The sequence below is a fragment of the Erinaceus europaeus genome, chromosome 11 (assembly GCF_950295315.1).
Source record: "Erinaceus europaeus chromosome 11, mEriEur2.1, whole genome shotgun sequence".
In the NCBI taxonomy this organism is placed as follows: domain Eukaryota; kingdom Metazoa; phylum Chordata; class Mammalia; order Eulipotyphla; family Erinaceidae; genus Erinaceus; species Erinaceus europaeus.
In genome coordinates this window covers 82,901,713-82,923,176 of record NC_080172.1, presented here as the reverse complement: position 1 = coordinate 82,923,176, position 21,464 = coordinate 82,901,713, and the positions used below count along the sequence as shown (strand labels likewise).

Sequence of the window (21,464 nt, the reverse complement as noted above, 5' to 3'; positions counted from 1 at the left end):
AAAAAATTTATTTATTTTCCCTTTTGTTGCCCTTCTTTTTATTGTTGTTGTAGCTATTTTTGTTGTTATTGATGTTGTCGCTGTTAGGTAGGACAAAGAGATATGGAGAGAAGAGGGGAAGACAGAAGGGGAAAGATAGACACCTGCAGACCTGCTTCACCCCTTGTGAAGCGACTCCCCTGCAGGTGAGGATCTGGGGGCTCAAACCGGGATCCTTATGAGGTCCTTGTGCTTCATGCGACGTGCCCTTAACCCACTACGTTACCGCCGACTCCCCCCCCCCTTTTTTTTTTTGCCTCCAGAGTTATAGCTGGATCTCGGTGCCTGCATTATGAATCTACCACCCCTGAAGGCTATTTTTTCTCTTTCGTCGCCCTTGTTGTTTTATCATTGTTGTTGCTATTATTGTTGTTGTTGTTGGATAGGACAGAGAGAAATCGAGAGAGGAGGGGTAGACAGAGAGGAGAGAAAGATATACACCTGCAGACCTGCTTCACTGCCTGTAAAGTGATTCCCTTCCCACCCCAGGTGCGGAGCTGGGAACTTGAACCCAGATCCTTACGCCAGTCCTTGTGCTTCCAGCCATGTGCGCTTAACCTGCTGAGCTACCGCCAGGCCCCCACTCTCTCCCTCTGTCACCTTCTTCCCTCTCAACTTCTGGCTGTTTCTATCCAATAAAGTAAAAATAATAATAATAATAAAATAAAAATAAAAAATTGCATCAGGTGAAAAGAACATTTTATCAGTATTTTAATATTGAAATCAGTGGTCATACATATTCACTGACTTTTATTTGACTGTCCATATCTCAGGAGATAGCTAAAGTGAAATTACTTTGATGAAGACTTCTCAGCCAATCTAAGGCATGCTGTATTTTCTCCAGATTTAAGTCCAGTCCTTTAATAACTTGCTTCTTCATAGCTTTTGTAGTATTTATATAATGAATCAATGCAACACATCAAGGCAACACTTCAAAGGCAAATAACCTATAAATATGGATTTGTCATCCCAACTCCTTGGCACTCAATAATATAAGTGTCTTTAGAGGCATCTTCTCCATCTTCTGATTTCTTCACAGTAAATTTAGCCTGAAACCAGAAGAATATTTAGTAGATAATGTGAAGAGGAATAAAGGTATTGGCTCCTAACTCCTGCTTTATTTGGGTAAATAGTTATTATCACACTTATTCTATTGAAGAAACTCGAAAGACAAGGATCAAATGACTCATGAGAAATTCAACAGTCAAGAAACAAACTATTCTGCTCCAGACTCACAGTTTTTGTTCAGAAGTACTTATAGCTGTGGACATACACCTTCATAATAGCCTGGGCCCCACTCCATACCCATTGAACCAAAAACATCCAGAAGTATGGTCTAGACAAATAACAATTTCAAAATAGAAAGGTATAAATTATTGCCAGACCTGTGTTTCGTATTTATATAATACTTCCAATTTGGAGAATATGTTAATATAGTCTTTGAAAATTATATATATTCTTTGAAAATTAAAAATTATATATCCTTTGAAAACTAAATTATGTATCCTTTGAATTAAAGGATAGGTTTTTTTTGTGGCAAAGTAGTATAAATGCTTCAGTGCTGTATTTTAGAAAAATTTTAGGGCATGGATATAAATGAAGGTGAATTATAATTAGAATATAAGACTACTAAGAACTGAAAATTACAATTGGGAGAAATCTTAAGGGATGAGGAGTTGGGTGGTAGTGAAGTGGGTTAAGTGCATGTTGGTTAAGCGCATGTGGCTCAACGCCAAGGACCGGCATGAGGATCTGGGTTTGAGCCCCCGGCTCCTCACCTGCAGGGGAGTCGATTCACAGGTAGTGAAGCAGGTCTGCAGGTGTCTATCTTTCTCTCCCCCTGTCTTCCCCTCCTCTCTCCATTTCTCTCTCTCCTATCCAACAACGACATGACATCAACAACAACAATAACTACAACAACAATAAAAGCAACAAGGGCAACAAAAGGGAATAAATATTTAAAAAAAATAAATCTTTTTTTATTTTTTTTATTTATAAAAAGTAAACATTGACAAAACCATAGGATAAGAGGGGTACAGCTTCGCACAATTCCCACCACCAGAACTCTATTCCATGCCCTCCCCTGATAGCTTTCGTATTCTTTAACCATCTGGGAGTATGGAAAAAAAAAAAAAAGAAATCTTAAAGGATTACACCACTAATCTATGATATTAAATTATTTGCACTTAGGCACAGAAAGATTAAACAGCTTGTCCTCAGTTAAAACACAAGAAATCAGAGATACATCTTCTAGCTCACAGCACTCTTCACTATGTATTCACTTCAAATAATATTAGTATCTAATATGTGCAAAATACTATAAAAATGAAGGCTATAATGAATTCAGATTGGTCACTGCCTTAGTGTACAAAGGGAAACAGAGAAGTAATAGTTATAAAAAGAGACAAGCAGAGGGCCTGGCGGTGGTGCAGCCAGTTAAGTGTACATATACCAAGTGCAAAGACCAGGATTCCTACCCTAACTCCCTTCCTCAGCAGGGATGCTTCACGAGCAGAGCAGTGAAGCAGGTCTTCGTATGTCTGTCTTTCTCCCTCCCTCTTTATTTCCCCCTTCCTTCTCAGTTTTTCTTGGTCCTAACAAATTTAAAAAAAAAAAAAAAAAAAAGGCTACCAGAAGCAGTGGATTCGTAGTGTGGGCACTAAGCCCCAGGTGGCAATAAAAAGAAAAAGGAAACAAAGTAGACGGTAAAATAATAAAGATGGTGCTTAACTGGCACACATCTCCCTCTTTCTCTCCGCCACTCCTCTCTCATTTTTATCACTAGAATTACTGCTAGGCCTCCATGCCTGCATAATTCCTCAGCTCCTGGTAGACTCTTTTTTTTTTTTTTTTTTTTTTTTTAAATACAGAGGCTTAGAGACAGGGAGAGAAGGAAAGACACTGCATCACTCCACTGCTCATGAAGCTTCTACCCTGTAGGTATTTTCAGGTGGTGGCTGGGTGTTAGAACCTAGCTTCTTTCCATCAGTAAAGTATGTGTTCTTCTGTACTAGCTCTCTCCTGGCTCCCTAACCATCTCTCAATGAATAAAACATGTTATCAAATACTCATTCTTTTCCTCCAATTTAGCCCAAGTCTGCCTATGCTCTCTCGTAACAACAAAGAAGTACGTATTAAGTTTCACATATTTAGTCATGAGTAAGGCAGAAATGACTTTGTGCTTGGTACATGTCTGTATTAATTAAGCAGTGGACTACCTTAAATAATTCTGAAATGTTAAGTCACTTTCTTTCATAAAATGCTGAGTTATAAACTTTCTTTTTTTTTAAATATTTATTTTCCCTTTTGCTGCCCTTGTTGTTTTTTATTGTTGTTGTAGTTACTATTATTGTTGTTGTTATTGATGTCACTGTTGGATAGGACAGAGAGAAATGGAGAGAGGAGGGGAAGACAGAGAGGGGGAGAGAAAGACAGACACCTGCAGACCTGCTTCACCGCTTGTGAAGTGACTCCCCTGCAGGTAGGGAGCCGGGGGCTCGAACCAGGATCCTTATGCCGGTTCTTGTGCTTCGCACCACATGTGCTGAACCCACTGAGCTACCGCCCGACTCCCCAGTTATAAACTTTCTATCACTTCATAAGACTGCACTAGAGAGAGTATAGCAAAATAAAAGCATGTTCCATATTACCAAAAAAATTAAGAAACAAAGCTATATGCAATTAAGCTATATTTAAAAAATAAAAAGCAAAGGGAAAGAAATTTGAGATGAGAATATCTAAATGTTAGTAATGGTTTTACTGGTCAGGGAAATCATAGGCTTCTTTTTTTTTTTTTAATTTTTTTATTTATAAAAAGGAAACATTGACAAAACCATAGGATAGGAGGGATACAGCTTCGTACAATTGCCCACCACCAGAACTCTGTAGCCCATCCCCTCCCCTGACAGTTTTCCTACTCTTTAACCCTCTGGGAATTAACCCAGGTCATTGTGGGATGCAGAAGGTTTTAGGTCTGGCTTCTATAATTGCTTCTCCGCTCAACATAGGCCTTGACTGCTTGATCCATCCTAGGCTTCTTTTCAATTATATTAATTTCAAATGATACACATGCTCATTCTTTTGAAATTAAGACTTAAGAGTGGTAGAAATATATGTTAAATATAAGTATAAATCCCTTTTCACTAAAAACAGTAAATCTTTTTTTTCAAATTTAAGAGAACTGGTAAACGTTCTACATATAGGGTCAAAAGAAAAATATATATCTATGTTTAGGGTGGGGGTAGATAGCATAATGGTTATGCAAAGAGACTCTCATGCCTGAGGCTCTGAAGTCCCAGGTTCAATCCCTTGCACCACCATAAACCAGAGGTAAGCAGTGCTCTGGTAAAAAAAAGAAAAAAAAATCTGTGTTTATATAACCTCCTGTGATTTGGTCCCATCAAAGCATTTGTACTTATTCTTATTTATTTACTTTACTTTATTTTATTTTGTGTGTGTGTGTGTGTGTGTGTGTGTAGGGGGAACGGACAGGAGACCTGAATCAGGTCCTTGTGCAGGGTTATGTGCGCATTCCCACCCACAGGTGTGCCACTGCCTAGACCCCTGTATTGACTCTATAAAGTAGTACTCTTCACACTTTCCTGGCTTTTCTCCCTTTGCCTCACATTATTCATATGTCAGATGAGAATAATAAATAGTAAATGGTTATCTAAATTAGTTACATAGATTAAGATAAACTAAATTAGGTCCTTCTCTGCCACAATGGATGCTCTTGGTGTGATCACAACAGTTCTTACTAAAGCCTTCTCGTTACTGAAATTTGATCCCAAATTGATTATGATAAAAGTCTGACTCAGATGTTGGACTGTGGCACACCTGGTTAAGCGCATAAGTTACCATGCCCAGGGACCCGGGTTCAAGCCTCCAGTCCCCACCTGCAGCAGAAAAGCTTCACAAATGGTGAGGCAGTGCTGCAAGTGCCTCTCTGTCTCTGTTTCCCTTTCTATCTTTTCCCCTCTCAAATTAAATAAAGTTTAAAAAAATCTATCGGGGAGGGGGTGGGATACAGAGTTCTGGTGGTGGGAATTGTGTGAAGTTGTACCCCTCTTATCCTATGGTTTAGTCAATGTTTCCTTTTTTATTTTTTATTTATTCCCTTTTGTTGCCCTTGTTGTTTTACTGTTGTAGTTGTTGTTGATCTCGTTGTTGTTGGGTAGGACAGAGAGAAATGGAGAGAGGAGGGGAAGACAGAGAGGGGGAGAGAAAGACAGACACCTGCAGTCCTGTTTCACCACTTGTGAAGCGACTCCCCTGCAGGTGGGGAGCCGGGGGCACGAACCGGGATCCTTACACTGGTCCCTGCGCTTTGCGCCACCTGCGCTTAACCCTCTGCGCCACAGCCCGACTCCCCAATGTTTCCTTTTTATAAATAAAAATTAAAGAAAAGGAAAAAAATTTTTTTAAAGAGTTAAGTTTCTGTAAAGGAACACTCACCTTTGTTAGTTGTTCAGCAAAATGAATAGCTGTTTGTGTATGAAGTGTTATTGGTCCTGTTTTTATTCTGGAAGTTCCATTGGCTAATGCCATAAAAATAATCAGCTATTGAAACACACATACACATTAGTTGAAATATAAGTTAAAATTAAAATGTAAGTTAAGATTCCAGCTTTTTCAATATAAAAATACTACTAGAAAATAAAATAACCAAAGTATTTCCATATCTTGAGGTTTCTATAAGTTGTAAGATGACAGATTGTCTGTTACCCAAAAGCTACATAGTATAGTACAAAAATGCTTACTAGCAGTTCTCAGTATAAAATTTTAAAAATTAATGTTTTACAGTAAAATATAGCTGAAAGTTAATATTTAATCAGACCAATTATCTCTGTAGAGCATTGTTCCTTGCACTCTCTAAAACTAAAACATTTAAATAGGTAAATAATACACTGATACAGAATTACTGGGAATGAAGAACAGGTCTGAGGAAGAAGGACTGGAAACTAAAAACACTGTTTTTTTATTATTGTTATTTTTTTATCAGCCGGGTTATTATTGCTGGGGCTGAGTGCCTGCTTGGTGAATCCACTACCACATCACAGTGCCACCTCCTGGTAAACAAACAAGTTGACTAGACAGAAAATGCTCAAGCAACCTATGTAAAACTAAGATGGAATAAATCACGCAAAAAACACTAAGTCCCTACAAGACATCCAAAGAGATACAGGATTATAGGAAGAAGAAAAAAAAAAAAGTCCATACATTCATCATGCATAAAGAAAAGCAGGTTCTCCACCTGAGGAAGATGGGTCCTGATATTGGGGCAGCTTGGAACGTTCCTACTCATGACCACAGAAGGTGAGCTCAGATCTACAGGGATGCAGAGGTCACATAGGCCCCTAAGCTGAATACGGGCTCCAGATTACATCAAATTGATGGTGTTTACAGTCAATAATATTTATACACCTTTCCCATATTTGGGAGCTACTCTCTTCCCTGATCCAGCTTTCTGGTCCTTTTTCCAGCCATGACATCATCTCCCCAAACAATAACTTGGGTCTACCTGCATATCAGATGTCAGGCTCAGGAGAAAAACAAACAAACAAACAAAAACACTAGTATAGTCACGGGCCCTTTGGAATATAAAATTGGCCTACTAACTATCTACAAAACAGAGACTCCCAAATCTTCATCTGTACTATTCCAGCCTTTAGGTTCATGATTAGTCAACAATTTGTTTGGCTTTATATGTTAACTCATTTTGGAAGGAGCTTGAAACAATCATGTTAAGTGAGATAAGCCAAACAGAAAAGGATGAACAGTGGATGATCTCACTGACAGATGGAACGTAAGAAACAAGGACAGAAAGGGAAAAGACAAAATAAGATTTGGAGGTTCAGGCCTGGTAGGAATCAACCTGAGATGGAGTTAATAGCAGACTCGTCCTTGCTTCCCCCCCCCATCAACAAGGAAAAGCAATCAAAATCACCTGAAAACTCAAGAAAATATGACCCGGATTTCTTCAGAAACTCACCAAGCTGCAGGTAAATACAGACACATGTGGCTCGTAGACAGAAAAGGGGTGAGGGAGAGATTCCTGGCTGTACTCAAGGACAGCTGGCACTGAACTGGGAGAGTGACAGCTGAGACATTCCACTTCCAGATCGGAGTTAAAGAAACAACTTAAAAAAAAGAAAAAGAAAAAGAAAGAAAATCACCTAAGCCAAAGGTGAATACAGCAGACACATGTGGCTTGTGGATGGAAAGGTGGAGAGGAAGCCATTTCCAGGACTAAAAACCGGTGCTCAGGATGGCTTTCATCAACTTCGGATATTGGCGGCTGAGGTGCACCACTTCCAGGTCTGAGTTTAAAAAAACTCATTAATAACTATTAAAAAGAAAAAAAAAATCACCAATTTATAACTGTGACTTCTTGAGTTTTCAATACTGTTGCCCCACAGTCTGGAACAGCAGTGGGGAGACCCTATATTGACATCAGGGACACTGACCTGGCCTGGTGACTCAGGATAAAATCTCCCCACCTTCATCAAGATATATAAACAGGAAAATGAAACACCTTAGCCACAGCACCTCCTGCTGGCACAACAACGAAAGCCACACTAAAAGTGGAAACAAAAATAGAGAGAGCAATGACAGAAAATCCAAATGACCAGGCAGGTACCGATCAAGAAGAAATGACAAAGACAGAGTTCAGAAAACTCATGAAACCACTTCAAGAAACTAAAGTTAAGATTCAAGAAATCAGTTATCATTTTACAAAAGAATTACAAAGTACAGAAAAACAAAGCAAAATAAACAAAAAGCTCCAAATAGAACTGCAGGGCCAAAAGGACACTTTGAATGCAGTTGAGGGTTGAGGCTGAAATAAGAGACCTTGGAAGTAGACTTAATCAGATGGAGGAGAGAATATCAACCACCACTCTATGTGAATTTAAAACTCTTAGAGAGGAAAGGTTTAGGAAAAATTAAACACTTCTAAACAAAATAGCAAACTCCATCAGAAAGAAGAATATTCGAGTTATTGGGAGCCCTGAGAAAGAAGAGAGGCAGAAAGGAGTAGAGAACACATTCACAGAAATTTTAGCAGAAAGATTTCCCCACCTTAGCAATGTTCAAAATATAGAAATCCAAGCAGGTGAACACACACCTAAATTTTTGAATACAAAATAACACAGACCACACATCACTGCAAAATTATCCACAACTATGAACAAGAAAAAATATTGTAGGCTTCCAGGGAAAGAAAGAAAGTCACATACAAAGGTAGAACCATTAGGTTTTCATCAGATATTTCATCACAAACCCGAGAGACAAGGAGGGAGTGGAATGACATATTCAAAGTATTAAAAGAAGCAAAAGAATTCCAATTTTTTAATGAGGAGATCAGTATAGAATAGAACCAGGAACATAACAGCAGTTATGTTCAAAGTTGCATTATTCACAGTAGCCAAAAGTGGAAGCAGCCTAAATGCCCATCAATAGGTGACTGGATAAAGAAGTTATGGGATATATATATATATATATATATCCCAAAGAATACTAGTCTGCAATCAAAAAGGATGATATTGTATCCTTTGGGGAAAAAAAAAATGGATGGAACTGGAGGTGACTAGGCTTTGCAGAATAAGAGATAAAAGACAGCTACGAGATGGTCTCATTCATGAACCTGCAAAAAAAAAAAACCCAAGCAAAGCAGAAGCAAGCGACTGTAAGACTTGTGAGAACTACGGTGAGGGGAGGGGAGGGATACGGAACTTTGATGGTAGGTGTGGTGTGGAACTATACATTGTAATCTTATAATCTTATAACAAACTATTAATAACAAAAATATTTTTAAAAATATTTTTAAAATATACCATACTGGGTATGGTATATTGTACCAAAGCAAAGGATACTGGGGAAAGAGGACTAAAAGGGGGAATCTGGAGTCCTGGCACATGACGGTAGAAAAGGATGTAAGTTGGGAATGAGAGTGTGTTGCAGACACCTATCACGGGGAGATGGAAATATACCCATGTGTCAACAACTGTAATAGAGCAACAAAAAGGGAAAAAATGGCATCCAGGAGCAGTGGATTCGTAGTGCAGGCACCAAGCCCCAGCAATAACCCTGAGGCAAAAAAAAAACAAAAAAAACTGTACTATAAACTACTAGCAATCCAATAAAATATTAAGTTTTTTAAAAAATATTTATTATTTATTCCCTTTTGTTGCCCTTTTTTATTGTTGTAGTTATGATTGATGTCGTTGTTGCTGGATAGGACAGAGAAAGAAATGGAGAGAGGAGGGGAAGACAGAGAGGGGGAGAGAAAGATAGACACCTGCAGACTTGCTTCACTACTTGTGAAGTGACTACCCTGCAGGTGGGGAGCTGGGGGCTCGAACCAAGATCCTTATGCCAGTCCTTGTGCTTTGTGCCACTTGGGCTTAACCCACTGTGCTACCACCCGACTCCCCAATAAAAGAAGTTTTGAAAAATTGTCATTACCTGGTCCTGGAGATACTCATCTACAGCACCACCATGTCTAAGATTTGCCAACAGCATTTCAGCAGCATCAATTCCAACCTTGTCTGCATTTACACCTACAGTAGTATAATGTCAAAAAATTAACTGCTTAGAGGAAAACAATTTAAAATTTTTATATTTATTTTTTAAATTTATTTTTTCCCTTTTGTTGCCCTTTTTTATTGTTGTTGTAGTTATTATTGTTGTTGTTATTGATGTCATTGTTGTTAGATAGGACAGAGAGAAGTGGAGAGAGATGGGGAGGTGAAAGAGGGGGAGAGAAAGACACCTGCAGACCTGTTTCAACACCTGTGAAGCGACACCCCTGCAGGTGGAGAGCCGGGAGCTCAAAGCTGGGCCCTTATGCCAGTCCTTGTGCTTTGCACCATGTGCGTTTAACCCGCTGCACTACTGCTCATATTTATTTTTTAAAAATTATTTATTTATGGGAGTTGGGCGGTAGCGCAGCGGGTTAAGCGCACTGTGGCGCAAAGCGCAAGGATCCCAGTTCAAGCCTCCAGCTCCCCACCTGCAGGGGAGTCGCTTCACAGGCGGTGAAGCAGGTCTGCAGGTGTCTATCTTTCTCTCCCCCTCTGTCTTCCCCTCCTCTCTCCATTTCTCTCTGTCCTAACAACGACAACATCAATAACTACAACAAGAAAAGAAAAAAAAAAAGAGCAAAAAAAGGGGAAATAAATATAAAATTAAATTAAATAAATAACAATTAAAAAATAAAGATTAAAATTTATTTATTTATTTATTTATTAGAAAGGAGGAGAGAAAGAACCAGACATCACTCTGGTACATGTGCTGCTGGGGACTGAACTCAGGACCTCATGTTGAAAGTCCAATGCTTTATCCACTGCACCACCTCCCAGACCACAGAGGCAAACAGTTTTACTAATGTATCTTAGCTAGCACTAATATAACATTTTTAGGTCTCTGAACTGACCCAATGAAATTTTAAAGTAAGATGTTTATGTATATATAATGTAATGTTATGTAATCTTTGGAAAGCTTAGTAAGTGAACCTCCCCTTTCCAGAGGCCTCTTCCACTAGGGAAAGATAGAAACAGGCTGGGGATATGGATCAGCCTGCCAACACCCATGTCCAGAGAAGCAATCACAGAAGCCAGAACACTCCCCTTCTGTACCCCCAAAACAATTTAGGTCCATACTCCCAGAGGGGGTAAATGACAGGGGAAATAAACCAGAGGGCTCTGTACCCCCATTGCACCAGGACCCAAAGCATTTGTCACCAGGAATCTTGTTTTTATACCATCAGTGAAAGGGAAGTGAATCTGGAAAACACCAGAGAAAGCCAGGCAGTGTTTATCTTATCTGAGAGAGAAGAGGAAGAAAGGGAAGATACCCAGAAGTAGTAATATGTGTGGGGTGACTTAGAAAAAGTAAAGGTAGAACCACTGAAAAAATGGGAACGAAAAAATATTTATGTGTGTATATAATCAGATAGTTATAGAACCAGCCCGTATTGGTGACCTTGGGAGAACTGCTGCAGTTTCCAATGGAGGGGATGGGGATACAGAACTCTGGAGGTGGGAACTATATGGGATTATATCTCTGTTTTCATACAATTTTATAAATCAATACTAAAAAGAAAAACTTTAGTAAATGTAAATAATTTAATGCTTACTTATCAAAGAAACCATTTCTTAGATGAAATAGCCACATTCACAGTTTGGGAACAAGAAACTTCTATGGCAGTCAAGGTATCAGTTCTCCCTGTCTCCATAAAATCTTCCAGGGGATCATATTTATATATATAATGTTCATTTAATCTTTTTTTTGTTTGTTTCTTTTTTTTTTTTATTTTTTTTATATTTATTTTATTTATTTATTCCCTTTTGTTGCCCTTGTTGTTTTATTGTTGTAGTTATTATTGTTGTTGTTGTTGTTGGATAGGACAGAGAGAAATGGAGAGAGGAGGGGAAGACAGAGAGGAGGAGAGAAAGATAGACACCTGCAGACCTGCTTCACCGCCTGTGAAGCGACTCCCCTGCAGGTGGGGAGCCGGGGTTCGAACCGGGATCCTTATGCCAGTCCTTGTGCTTTGCGCCACCTGCGCTTAACCCGCTGCGCTACAGCCCGACTCCCCATTTAATCTTTTAATGAGAAACAGATATACAGAGAGAAAGACCAGAGCACTGCTCAGCTCAGGCTTACGGTGGTGCTAGGGATTGTACCTGGGACTTTGGAGCCTCAGGTATAAAATCTTTTGCATAACCACTATGCTATCTCCCCTGCCCAGAGTTATACTTTTTTATATTTATGTTGTTGCTGGTGCTTTACCACTCTGTACTGACTTTTTCAGACAGAAATAGAGAGGAAAGAATATTATAGCACCAAAACTTCCTCCAAAGCAGTAGGAACCAGGCTCACACCTGGAGTATGTACATGGTAAAGCAGGCTTACTATCCAGCTGTGCTGTCTTGTAGGTCCAGAATCTTAATTTCTACAGAAATGTGTGTATATATTTTATTTGGTTCAATCACTGCAAGCTTAAAGGAGATTGTAATATCAGAGATACAATGAGTACTCCAACAATATGAAATCACAGAAGTGTGGCCAGAATGTCATCTACCTCAGATTTCATCAAAGCACAGAAAACTTTGGCATTGTACTAGTCTATGTATTTTTAAATGCACCAGTGAAAGAAAGGCTAGAATGCTCTGATCCTACTTTAAAAAAACACTAATTATGTGGCCTGGGTGGTGGCATAGTAGATGCAGAGATGGAATCGTAGGCATGGGCCCTGAGTTAAATCCTTAGCATTGCATATGCCAGAGTGACTCTCTGGTTCTTATTTTATTACATATACATATGACATCATTTTAAAACCATTTTTAAAAGTGCATTAGGCTCTCAAGTCCCAGATTCAGTCCCCAACATCACCATAAGCCAGAGCTGAGCAGTGCTCTGGTTAAAAAAATATAAAAATAAATAAATAAATTTTTAAAAAGTGCATTAAGATGCTCTTATATACTAAATAAATACTAATTATAAAACCAAGTTATAACTAAATTATGATCATACAACCCTATTCCTCAAAATTTTTAATTTGGAATTTATACATATTACCATTAATCTATAGGCAATTTAATTAAAATTTCAACTTTTAAGATTTTTTTAAAGTAAAGATTCAACAAAGGGCAGGTAAAAATTCTCAGATCAAATATCACAAAGTTTTATTCTTTTAAAATTCAAACGGGTAGCATTTATTTTGAAAAGAAGTAAGAATCTTACTGCCATGCCCAGCTTCTGGCTTCTATACACACAACTGAAATCTTTGAAACAACAATGAATACAAAATAAATCTAAGAGAATAATGCATGGATGCTCACTAGTCATTTAATTTTCCTTTTTCACTAGAGCACTGCTCACCTCTGGTTTATGGTGGTGTCATAACTGAACCTGCAATGAAAGTCTGTTGAGCTATGGCTGGCACTGCCTCCCTGGACAGTTACTCAACTTTTCTATAGGTTTAATTTTTTTTTTTTTTAAGGTATAAGGCTAGGAAAAAGACAAAGTTCAGTGGACTCTAAAATAAAACCAAGTAGCCATTGTCCTCTTAAAATTGTTACCTACCTGAAGGGGAGGGTGGCCATTGGGCTTCCCGGCGTGGTGGAGGGGTGGGGGGTGAGGGGGGAGTGGTTGGGATGGGACACAGTTTTTTGGTGGTGGGAATGGTGTTTATGTACAAAAAAATAAAAAGAATAAATAAAAAGAAAAAAATTGTTACCTATCATTCTATTTATTTACTTCTTTTGGATAGAGACAGAGAAATTGAGATGGGCGGGTGAGGTAGAGAGAGAGGGAGGAAGAGAGACACCTGCAGCCCTGTTTCACCACTTGTAAAGCTTCCCCTGCAGGTAGGGACCTGGGACTTCAACTGGGTCCGTGCTCACTATAATGTGTGCTTTACCAGGTGTGCCATAGTCCCTTTATATGCCACTCTTAGAATATTTTTGTGGTCTGGGAGGTAGCAAAGTAGATATGTCACTGAGCTCATGCATAAGGTCCAAAGTTCAATCCCCAGCAGCACATGTACCAGAGTGATGTCTGGTTTTCTTTCTCTCTCTCTCAGCCTATCTTTCTCATTAATAAGAAAAAAATAACAGGGTATTTTTATTTACTCCAAGTAAGTAAAAACACTTTGAAAGAACTGTGAATCCCCCATTTCATCCGTTACCTCGTTTACCAAGCGATGATCCAGCAATCAAACAGCCAGTAGAAGTCTCAGCAATAATACTACATATAAAAAAAAAAAGTATTACTACCAATGCTATAAATAATTTCAAAATAAAATGCAAGTACAACAATGAAAACAATGACTGTTGAATATACAAGCTTAGACTTGCTTGGTTAATACAGTGCAAAAGTGAAACTCTTCATAAATACAGTGACACAAATAACATTCTCTATCACATCAGGGTTCTTGAATCCTTACGTATTTCTGCAAACAAGTCAGACTAGATCCAAGTCTAGTTTCTGACAAGAAATGTATGGCCTTCCCAGTTGTTACCAGAGTACTAGAAGTACACTATCAAAGACATACCATACTATACATTATTTTATTTATTTATTATTGGATAGAAGCAGAGAACTGGAGAGAGGAGGTGAGAACACAAAGTAAGAGAAGGAGAGACACCTGCAGCACTGCTTCATTGCTCATGAAGTTTTTCCCCTAAAGGTGAGGACTGAGGACTTAAACCTAGGTCCTTACACTTTGTAACATGTGTGCTCAACCAGGTGCACCACTGTCTGGCCACACAAAAAGGTTTTTCTATAGAAGCCTCTGGTATTGCTTTATAATATAGTGTATAGTATAGTATAGTATAGTATAGTATAGTATAGTATAGTATAGTATAGCATAGCATAGCACAGCACAGCACAGCACAGCACAGCACAGCACAGCACAGCACAGCACAGCACAGCACAGCACAGCACAGCACAGCACAGCACAGTATAGTTTAGGGCATGCATTTACTTCAAATCCTTTAACAGAACTTCCAAAAAATAAGAGACTAGATGGTGGCATATCTTGAGCATACACATCATCATGTGCAAGGATCCGAGTTCAAGCCCCCCAGTCCCTACCTCCAGGGAGGAAGCTTCAAAAGCAGTGAAGCAGTGCTAAAGGTTTGTCTCTTTCTCTTTCTCTATCTCTTCTCCTCTCTCAATTTCTCTCTGTCCTATAAAAAATATATAGAAACTCCAAAAAAAGACTATCTTTCAAATATTCATAAGATATTTCAAAATAATGGTGCTTGAATCAGTAAGTCCTAATAGGATATCATAGGTCTGTACTAGAGCTTTGCCATATCGAATATTTATTCACTCACAATTTTCACATCTAAGATATGCTTCATAAGTGGTAAAGCAGGGCTGCAGGTTATCTCCCTCTATATTCCCATTCCTTTCAAATTCTGGCTATGTCTATCAAATAAAGATAATTTTAAAAATTAAGAAAAACTTACTGGAAATATTTCTCTTAGGTTAAGCTTCAAAATCAACTGCTTTTAAACTTAAACATTTAACTAAAAAAAAAAAAAAAAAAAACAGAATCACTTCACTGCCTCCTTTTGGGTAATAGCTCTTATAAAAAAACACTGGAAACTCAGAAACAGAAAAACAAATGACTACATCCAAAAGCAGGAAGAGGATATGAACAGAATATTCACCAAAAAAAGGACCCAAAAGGCCAATAGACATGAAAAAATGCTCCAAGTCATTGACTGTCAGAGAAATGCAGTTTGGAGTACTCTCAGGCTAGAAAAGAACCTTCCCTATGACCCTGCAATTCTTCTCCTGGGAATATATCCTAAGGAATCAAACATACCCATCCAAAAATATCTGTGTAAACCTATGACCATAGCAGCACAATCTGTAATAGCCAAAACCTGGAAGCAACCAAGGTGTCCAACAACAAATAAGTGGTTGAGAAAGTTGTGGTATATATACACAATGGAATACTACTCAGCTATTAAAAATGATGACTTCACTTTCTTTACATCATCTTGGATGGAGCTTGAAAGAATCATGTGAAGTGAGATCATCCACCAAGAGAAAGATGAATATGGGATGATCTCACTCATGGACAGAAGTTGAGAAGTAAGAGCAGAAAGGAAAAACACAAAGTTGAACTTGGACTAGATTTGGTGTATCAGACCAAAGTAGAGGGGTATGTGTGGGAGCTTTCAGGCCCTGCTGCATGATGGTGGAGGAGGACCTAGGCTGAGGGTGGGAGTGTTTTGCAGAAAACTGAGATATCTTACACATGTACCAAAAACTGTGCTTATTGTAAACCATTAATTCCCCCAATTAAAAAAAAAAAAAAGAAAAAAGAAAAAGTCAACTGTTGGGAACATGTGTAAGCCTGATAAGAGCTTAGGGAGAACCACCCCCATCTTTGGATGGAGGTCTGAGAAGATAACTTCTTGGTAAGTCTCTCTCAACCGAGGTGAACATAAGGGGGGAAACTCAGACTTGGTTCTTTCCTTCTTGACTCTCAGGCCCACAGATACCCCAGTACTTCCCTCCATTAACTGCAGGCCACATGGCCACAGATTCACTTATTCAAAGTCACCTTCTGATCACAGAAGAACACACCTTATCACACACTTCATCACACACCTCAGACCCCAGACAAGAGAAATTCCAAACTATATGGCCTTTTGATATCCATCTTCTTTCTGTCTCACCCTACGGGTTTAATCCCTGTGCTTCTCTCAAATACCTTTGGATAATGAAGTTGCTCGTGTCATGGAGAATAACTGTCTTGTATCTCATCAATTCCTGTCATACCAGCCCCCTACCTTAGGGGCATGCTGACTGTTAAGATATAATTTCTGACATATTTCAACAATAATTAACTTCACTGCTTTTCTATTTAACTCATGTCCACTTTGCTAATAAATGGACTCTAGGATTCTGGGATTCTAGGACTCAAGATTCTAGGCACGCTAAGAGTCCCCTGGTGTCTTTTACTTCGTGTCACCCCTGTCATGAGCGAGAAAGAACCAGCCTGTTACCTTTCCCCTGGAGACCACCCCGCCGGAGCAGAGAGAGAGAGAGATACCCTGAAAGTCAACCCCAGAGCATTACAGTTCTGGTGATAACAAAATGATCTAAATTCAAAAAATAAAGTGAATTATAGTTTGGAAATAAATAAAAATATTAACAAATGATAGCATAAAAAATTAAAAAATTTTTTTTTCAGAGCACTGTTCAGCTCTGGTGTAAACTGATGCTGGGAGTCTTGGGTATGAAAGTTGCCTGTATAACCATTCTGTTATCTCCCTGATCCCCAGAAAGGCTCTTATAATAAAAACTAAACCATTCTTGGATTAAAGTAATGAAGAAAAAATTCCTATTAGTTTATCATATTGTTATTTATTGCAAGAATGCCCTCAAAACCATTATTATCAATATCATCATCATTACCACACCAGAGTACTATACAGCTCTGGAATATGCTGGTACAGGGGACTGAATCTGGAACTTCAGAGCCTCAGGCATATCCATTATACTGCATATCCATTATATTCCATATCCCCCCAAAATTATGTCTTCCTAAAACTAAACAAAAAAAACAAAACAAATAAACAAACAAAAAAAACACCTTGTGAGGCCAGGCAGTGGCGCACGCAGTTGAGCACACACATTACTATGCACAGGGACCTGGGTTCCAGCCCTGGCTCCTCACATGCCAGAGAGATGCCTGAAGAGCAGTGAAGTAGATATGTAAGTATCTATCTTTCTCTCTTCCTCCCTTCTCAATTTCTCTCTGATCTATGTGATAATACAGAAAGAAGGAAAGAAATAGAAAAAGAAAGAAAGGAAAAGAAAAGGAAAGAAAGAGAGAGAGGGAAGGAGGGAGGGAGGGACGCCAGCAGGAACAATGGATTCATAGTGCTGGTACCAAGCCCCAACAATAACCCTGGTGGCAACAAAAATAAATAAATAAACATTTAAAACCTGTAAATCTTTGATTTAGATAGGATAACTATTTCTGGGCTCTCAACCCTGGATTATCTACCAAGAACTGTATTTACTGTAAGCCATTAGTCCCCCCAGTAAGAAAAAAGAAAGAAAGAAAGAAAATGAAAAGCATATTATCTTACATGATTCCATTCCCATTGCCAAAAGCTTGGTCTTTAGGTTCCTGAACAGGTTGAATGTTAACATGCAGATCCCTAATCTCCTTTCTAATGCTCCTGACAGCTGCTGCCACCATATCTTTTGCTACCTGTTTTTGGAAGATACAAAAATAGAGTCTAAGTCAATGATTATTTCAAACCTTTAAAGATATAAAACAATCTATAAGTTTTAGATGCTATATTTAAAAACATGATTTTCAAGAGTAAAAGTATTTATCTATTTCAATAGAAGTCTTTAATAATAGATATATTAGAAAACTAAGCTAATTTAATAATTGCAATATTTAGATGACAAGATACTTATATACTTGTACTTCTAAGTACATCAAGACAACTTACTTTCAATGGCAAAACACCAGCAACAAAAGCTCTCCCATATATCTTAGTCACAGAGCCACGGTCAGTTAAATTTATTGGATTTAACTGTTTAACTGGTGACATTTGGACAATCACTTCACCGCCTCCTTTTGGATAATAGCCCCTACAAAAAGCATTACAAACATAACATAAAGGACAGCATAACAAAAATAAAGCTCAAAACTTACAATAGCATGTTATTTATATCAAACAAGTAATTCATGTTTAAAATTCTAAATGTTTTTAATCTGTGCTGTCCAGTATGGTAGCTTCAACTTATATGTAATTATTTACATATAATTTCCCAGCATATGAGTCACATATCAAGAGCTCAATGTCATACATGGCAAGAACTAATATTTGAGTAGCACAGGTAGGAAACATTTCCCTCAATGCAGAGAGTTCTACTTGATAATGTTATTTTAGAATATGTCTATCCTTGGCAGAAGTTGAAAAACAAGATCAGAAGAGAAAACACAAGTAGAACCTGAACTGGAATTGGTGTATTACACCAAAGTAAAAGACTCGGGGGGTGGGGGGGGTAGAATACAGATCCAAGAAGGATGACAGAGGGCCTAGTGGGGGTTATATTGTTATATGGAAAACTGTGAAATGTTATGCATGTACAAACTATTGTATTTACTGTTGAACATGAAACATTAATTCCCCAGTAAAGAAATAAAAAAAAAAGATTATGTTTATCCTTGATGGCAAAACCTGTGTCTACTTTGTTCCAGCAACTGTATTCCAGTTCCTGAAACAACTGGCATATAGTGGTGAATAAATATATGAATATTTTATTAACTGAATGCTAGTAAAAGATTAACTTAAATGTTAAGTGCCATTCATTCATACTACAGGAGATAATGATAATAAAGCCACACAGATGAGAATGACAATGTCCCTGCTCTCAAGGAGCTTTCCATTTGGTTGTCAAATAGAACTACACAGAATCTACTAGAATGCAAATTAGGATGTAAGGTGGACTTTAATTGAGGTGAAAATGTGAATTCTACTAAAACCTACTCAAGGATAGTCCACTCAAACTACAAAATTTGAGGCCCAGGAAGTGGTGCAGTAGATAAAGCATTTGACCCTCAAACATGAGGTAGCAATTCTATCCCTGCATCACATATGCCAGACTTATACTCTGGTTGTTCCTCTTTCCAATACATAAATAAGTCTAAAAAAAAGAACAAAGGGCTAGAGTAGATAGCATGATGGCTATTCAAAGAAGACTCTCATGCCTGAGGCTCTGAAGTTCCAGGTTCAATCCCGTGCACCACCATAAGCCAGAGCTGAGCAGTGCTCTGGTAAAAATAATAATTTAAAAAAATTAAAAAGAACAAAGAAAAAAAGAAATTACAAGTCTTATTTAAAATAACATAGTATTCCCAATCTTTAGGAGTGCAAAAAAGAAAAGATATGAACAAAGATATGAAAATCTGAAGGTCCAAAGTATAAGTAACTGCAAACATTGTATTGTTATACTATAAGGTATTTTCAAACCAGGAGTGGTAAAATAACAATGTAGGTAAATTTGAAAAACATGCAAACCACTTAAATGAAATGACACACCAAGAAATGTGCACATGCTTTATGTGGCAGAAGGGAAATCTTATAGAAAAGTAACTTGAGGAAGTCAGGCGGTAGCATAGCGGGTTAAGAGCAAGTGGCGCAAAGCACAAGAACCAGCATAAAGATCCCGGTTCGAGCCCCTGGCTCCCCACCTACAGAGATGTCACTTCACAGGCGGTGAAGCAGGTCTGCAAGTGTCTCTCCCCCTGTCTTCCCCTCCTCTCTCCGTTTCTCTCTGTCCTAACCAACAACAACATCAACAACAACAATAAAAAAAACAAGGGCAACAAAAGGGAATAAATATAAATAAATAAAAAAACATTAAAAAAAAAAGTAACTTGAGGGGGGCCAGGCGGTGGCGCACCTGATTGAGCACATATGTTACAGTGCACAAGGACCCAGGTTTGAGCCCCCAGTCCCCACCTGCAGGGGGAAAGCTTTGTTGTGAGTAGTGAAGCAGGGCTGCAGGTGTCTCTCTGTCTTTCTCCCTCTCTATCAGCCCCCCTTCCTTCTCGATTTCTGGCTATCTCTATCCAATAAATAAATAAAGATAAGAGAGTCGGGCAGTAGCACAGTGGGTTAAGCGCATGTGGCTCAAAGCGCAAGGACCGGCATAAGGATCCCGGTTCAAGCCCCTGACTCCCCACCTGCGGGGAGGCACTTCACAGGCGGTGAAACAGGTCTGCAGGTGTCTTTCTCTTCCCCTCTCTGTCTTCCCCTCCTCTCTCCATTTCTCTCTGTCCTATCCAATAATGACAACATCAATAACAACAACAACAAAACCCACAACAATAATAAACAACAAGGGCAACAAAAGGGAATAAATAAATAAAAAAGAAAAGTAACTTAGGGGTGGGGGTAGATAGCATGGTCATGCAAAGATACTCTCATGCTTGAGGCTCCAAAGTCCCAGGTTCAATTCCCTGCACCACTATAAGCCAGAGCTGATCAGTGCTCTGATTCAAAAAAAAAAAAAAAAGGTAACTTAGTGGTCTGGGAGGTGACACAGTGGATAAAGCGTTGGTCTCTCAAACATGAGGTCTTACTTACCCTGGCAGCACATATACCAGAGTGATGTTTGGTTCTCTCTACCTCTCTTCCTAGCCCTCTCATTAATAAATAATTCAATTAAATTGAAAAAATAAAGAAAAGCAACTTAAATGCTGCTGTGTTTCATAAGAAAATCATTATGACTGCGTTGTAGAAGAATACCCTTCTATGTCCTCAGTGCCTAGCCAAGTGAGCATTCAGTCTGTGCACAACACTACATAAGAAGGCTCAGTGTGGAAACTACCTTGACAATATTTTCCCCAAGAAATAAGGGACTGCCACATGCAGTGGCTTTTATATCCTTACTGGCTAATGATTTAAGCCATAAAACACTATTTCTTACAAAAAATGTGATTATTTAGTAGGTTCCAAAATGGTGTTTCTTTAAGATCTATGTTTTCCCCTATTTTTAACAAAAATAGTGGTTCAGAGAACTAAGAAATAACTTACCTCATTTTAATGTCACAATTGAACTTGAAACCAAATTTTTCAACAATTGGCTTGAAAACCTGGAAAAAAAAAATGTAGTTACTTTAAGTACCAATATTCACTGACTCAAAATGTATTTATTAAAAGTTATTATCCTATACTAAATTCATAACAAGATACTATAGTGATAAATAATTTATAGATTATTTTTATTCTGCTTTATTTTTTAATGTGTCTTATATAGTTGAAATCTCACTGCATATGCAATGCTTTTTTTCTTTCTTTCTTCCACAATAGAACTAAACTAAATGCCATGAAGAAATAAACAAGTCCCAATGGAGATGCAAT

At 38.3% G+C, this 21,464-nt stretch overlaps 1 protein-coding gene across 5 annotated transcripts in view; it reads right to left on the bottom strand.

Annotated features, from left to right (window-relative positions):
- Positions 1-733: 733 nt before the first annotated feature.
- RTCA (RNA 3'-terminal phosphate cyclase) overlaps positions 734-21,464 on the bottom strand; it is a 31,160-nt gene continuing 10,429 nt past the window's right edge. For all 5 annotated transcript variants that reach the window (XM_060202151.1, XM_060202153.1, XM_060202155.1 and 2 more), the window contains 7 exons: positions 21,138-21,196; positions 18,042-18,183; positions 17,667-17,791; positions 13,733-13,791; positions 9,505-9,599; positions 5,494-5,598; positions 734-1,088 (listed from right to left, as the gene is read on the bottom strand). In XM_060202151.1, coding sequence (XP_060058134.1) covers positions 987-1,088; positions 5,494-5,598; positions 9,505-9,599; positions 13,733-13,791; positions 17,667-17,791; positions 18,042-18,183; positions 21,138-21,196 — 687 coding nt within the window. In that variant the 3' untranslated portion in view covers positions 734-986. The remainder of the gene's footprint in view (positions 1,089-5,493; positions 5,599-9,504; positions 9,600-13,732; positions 13,792-17,666; positions 17,792-18,041; positions 18,184-21,137; positions 21,197-21,464) is intronic.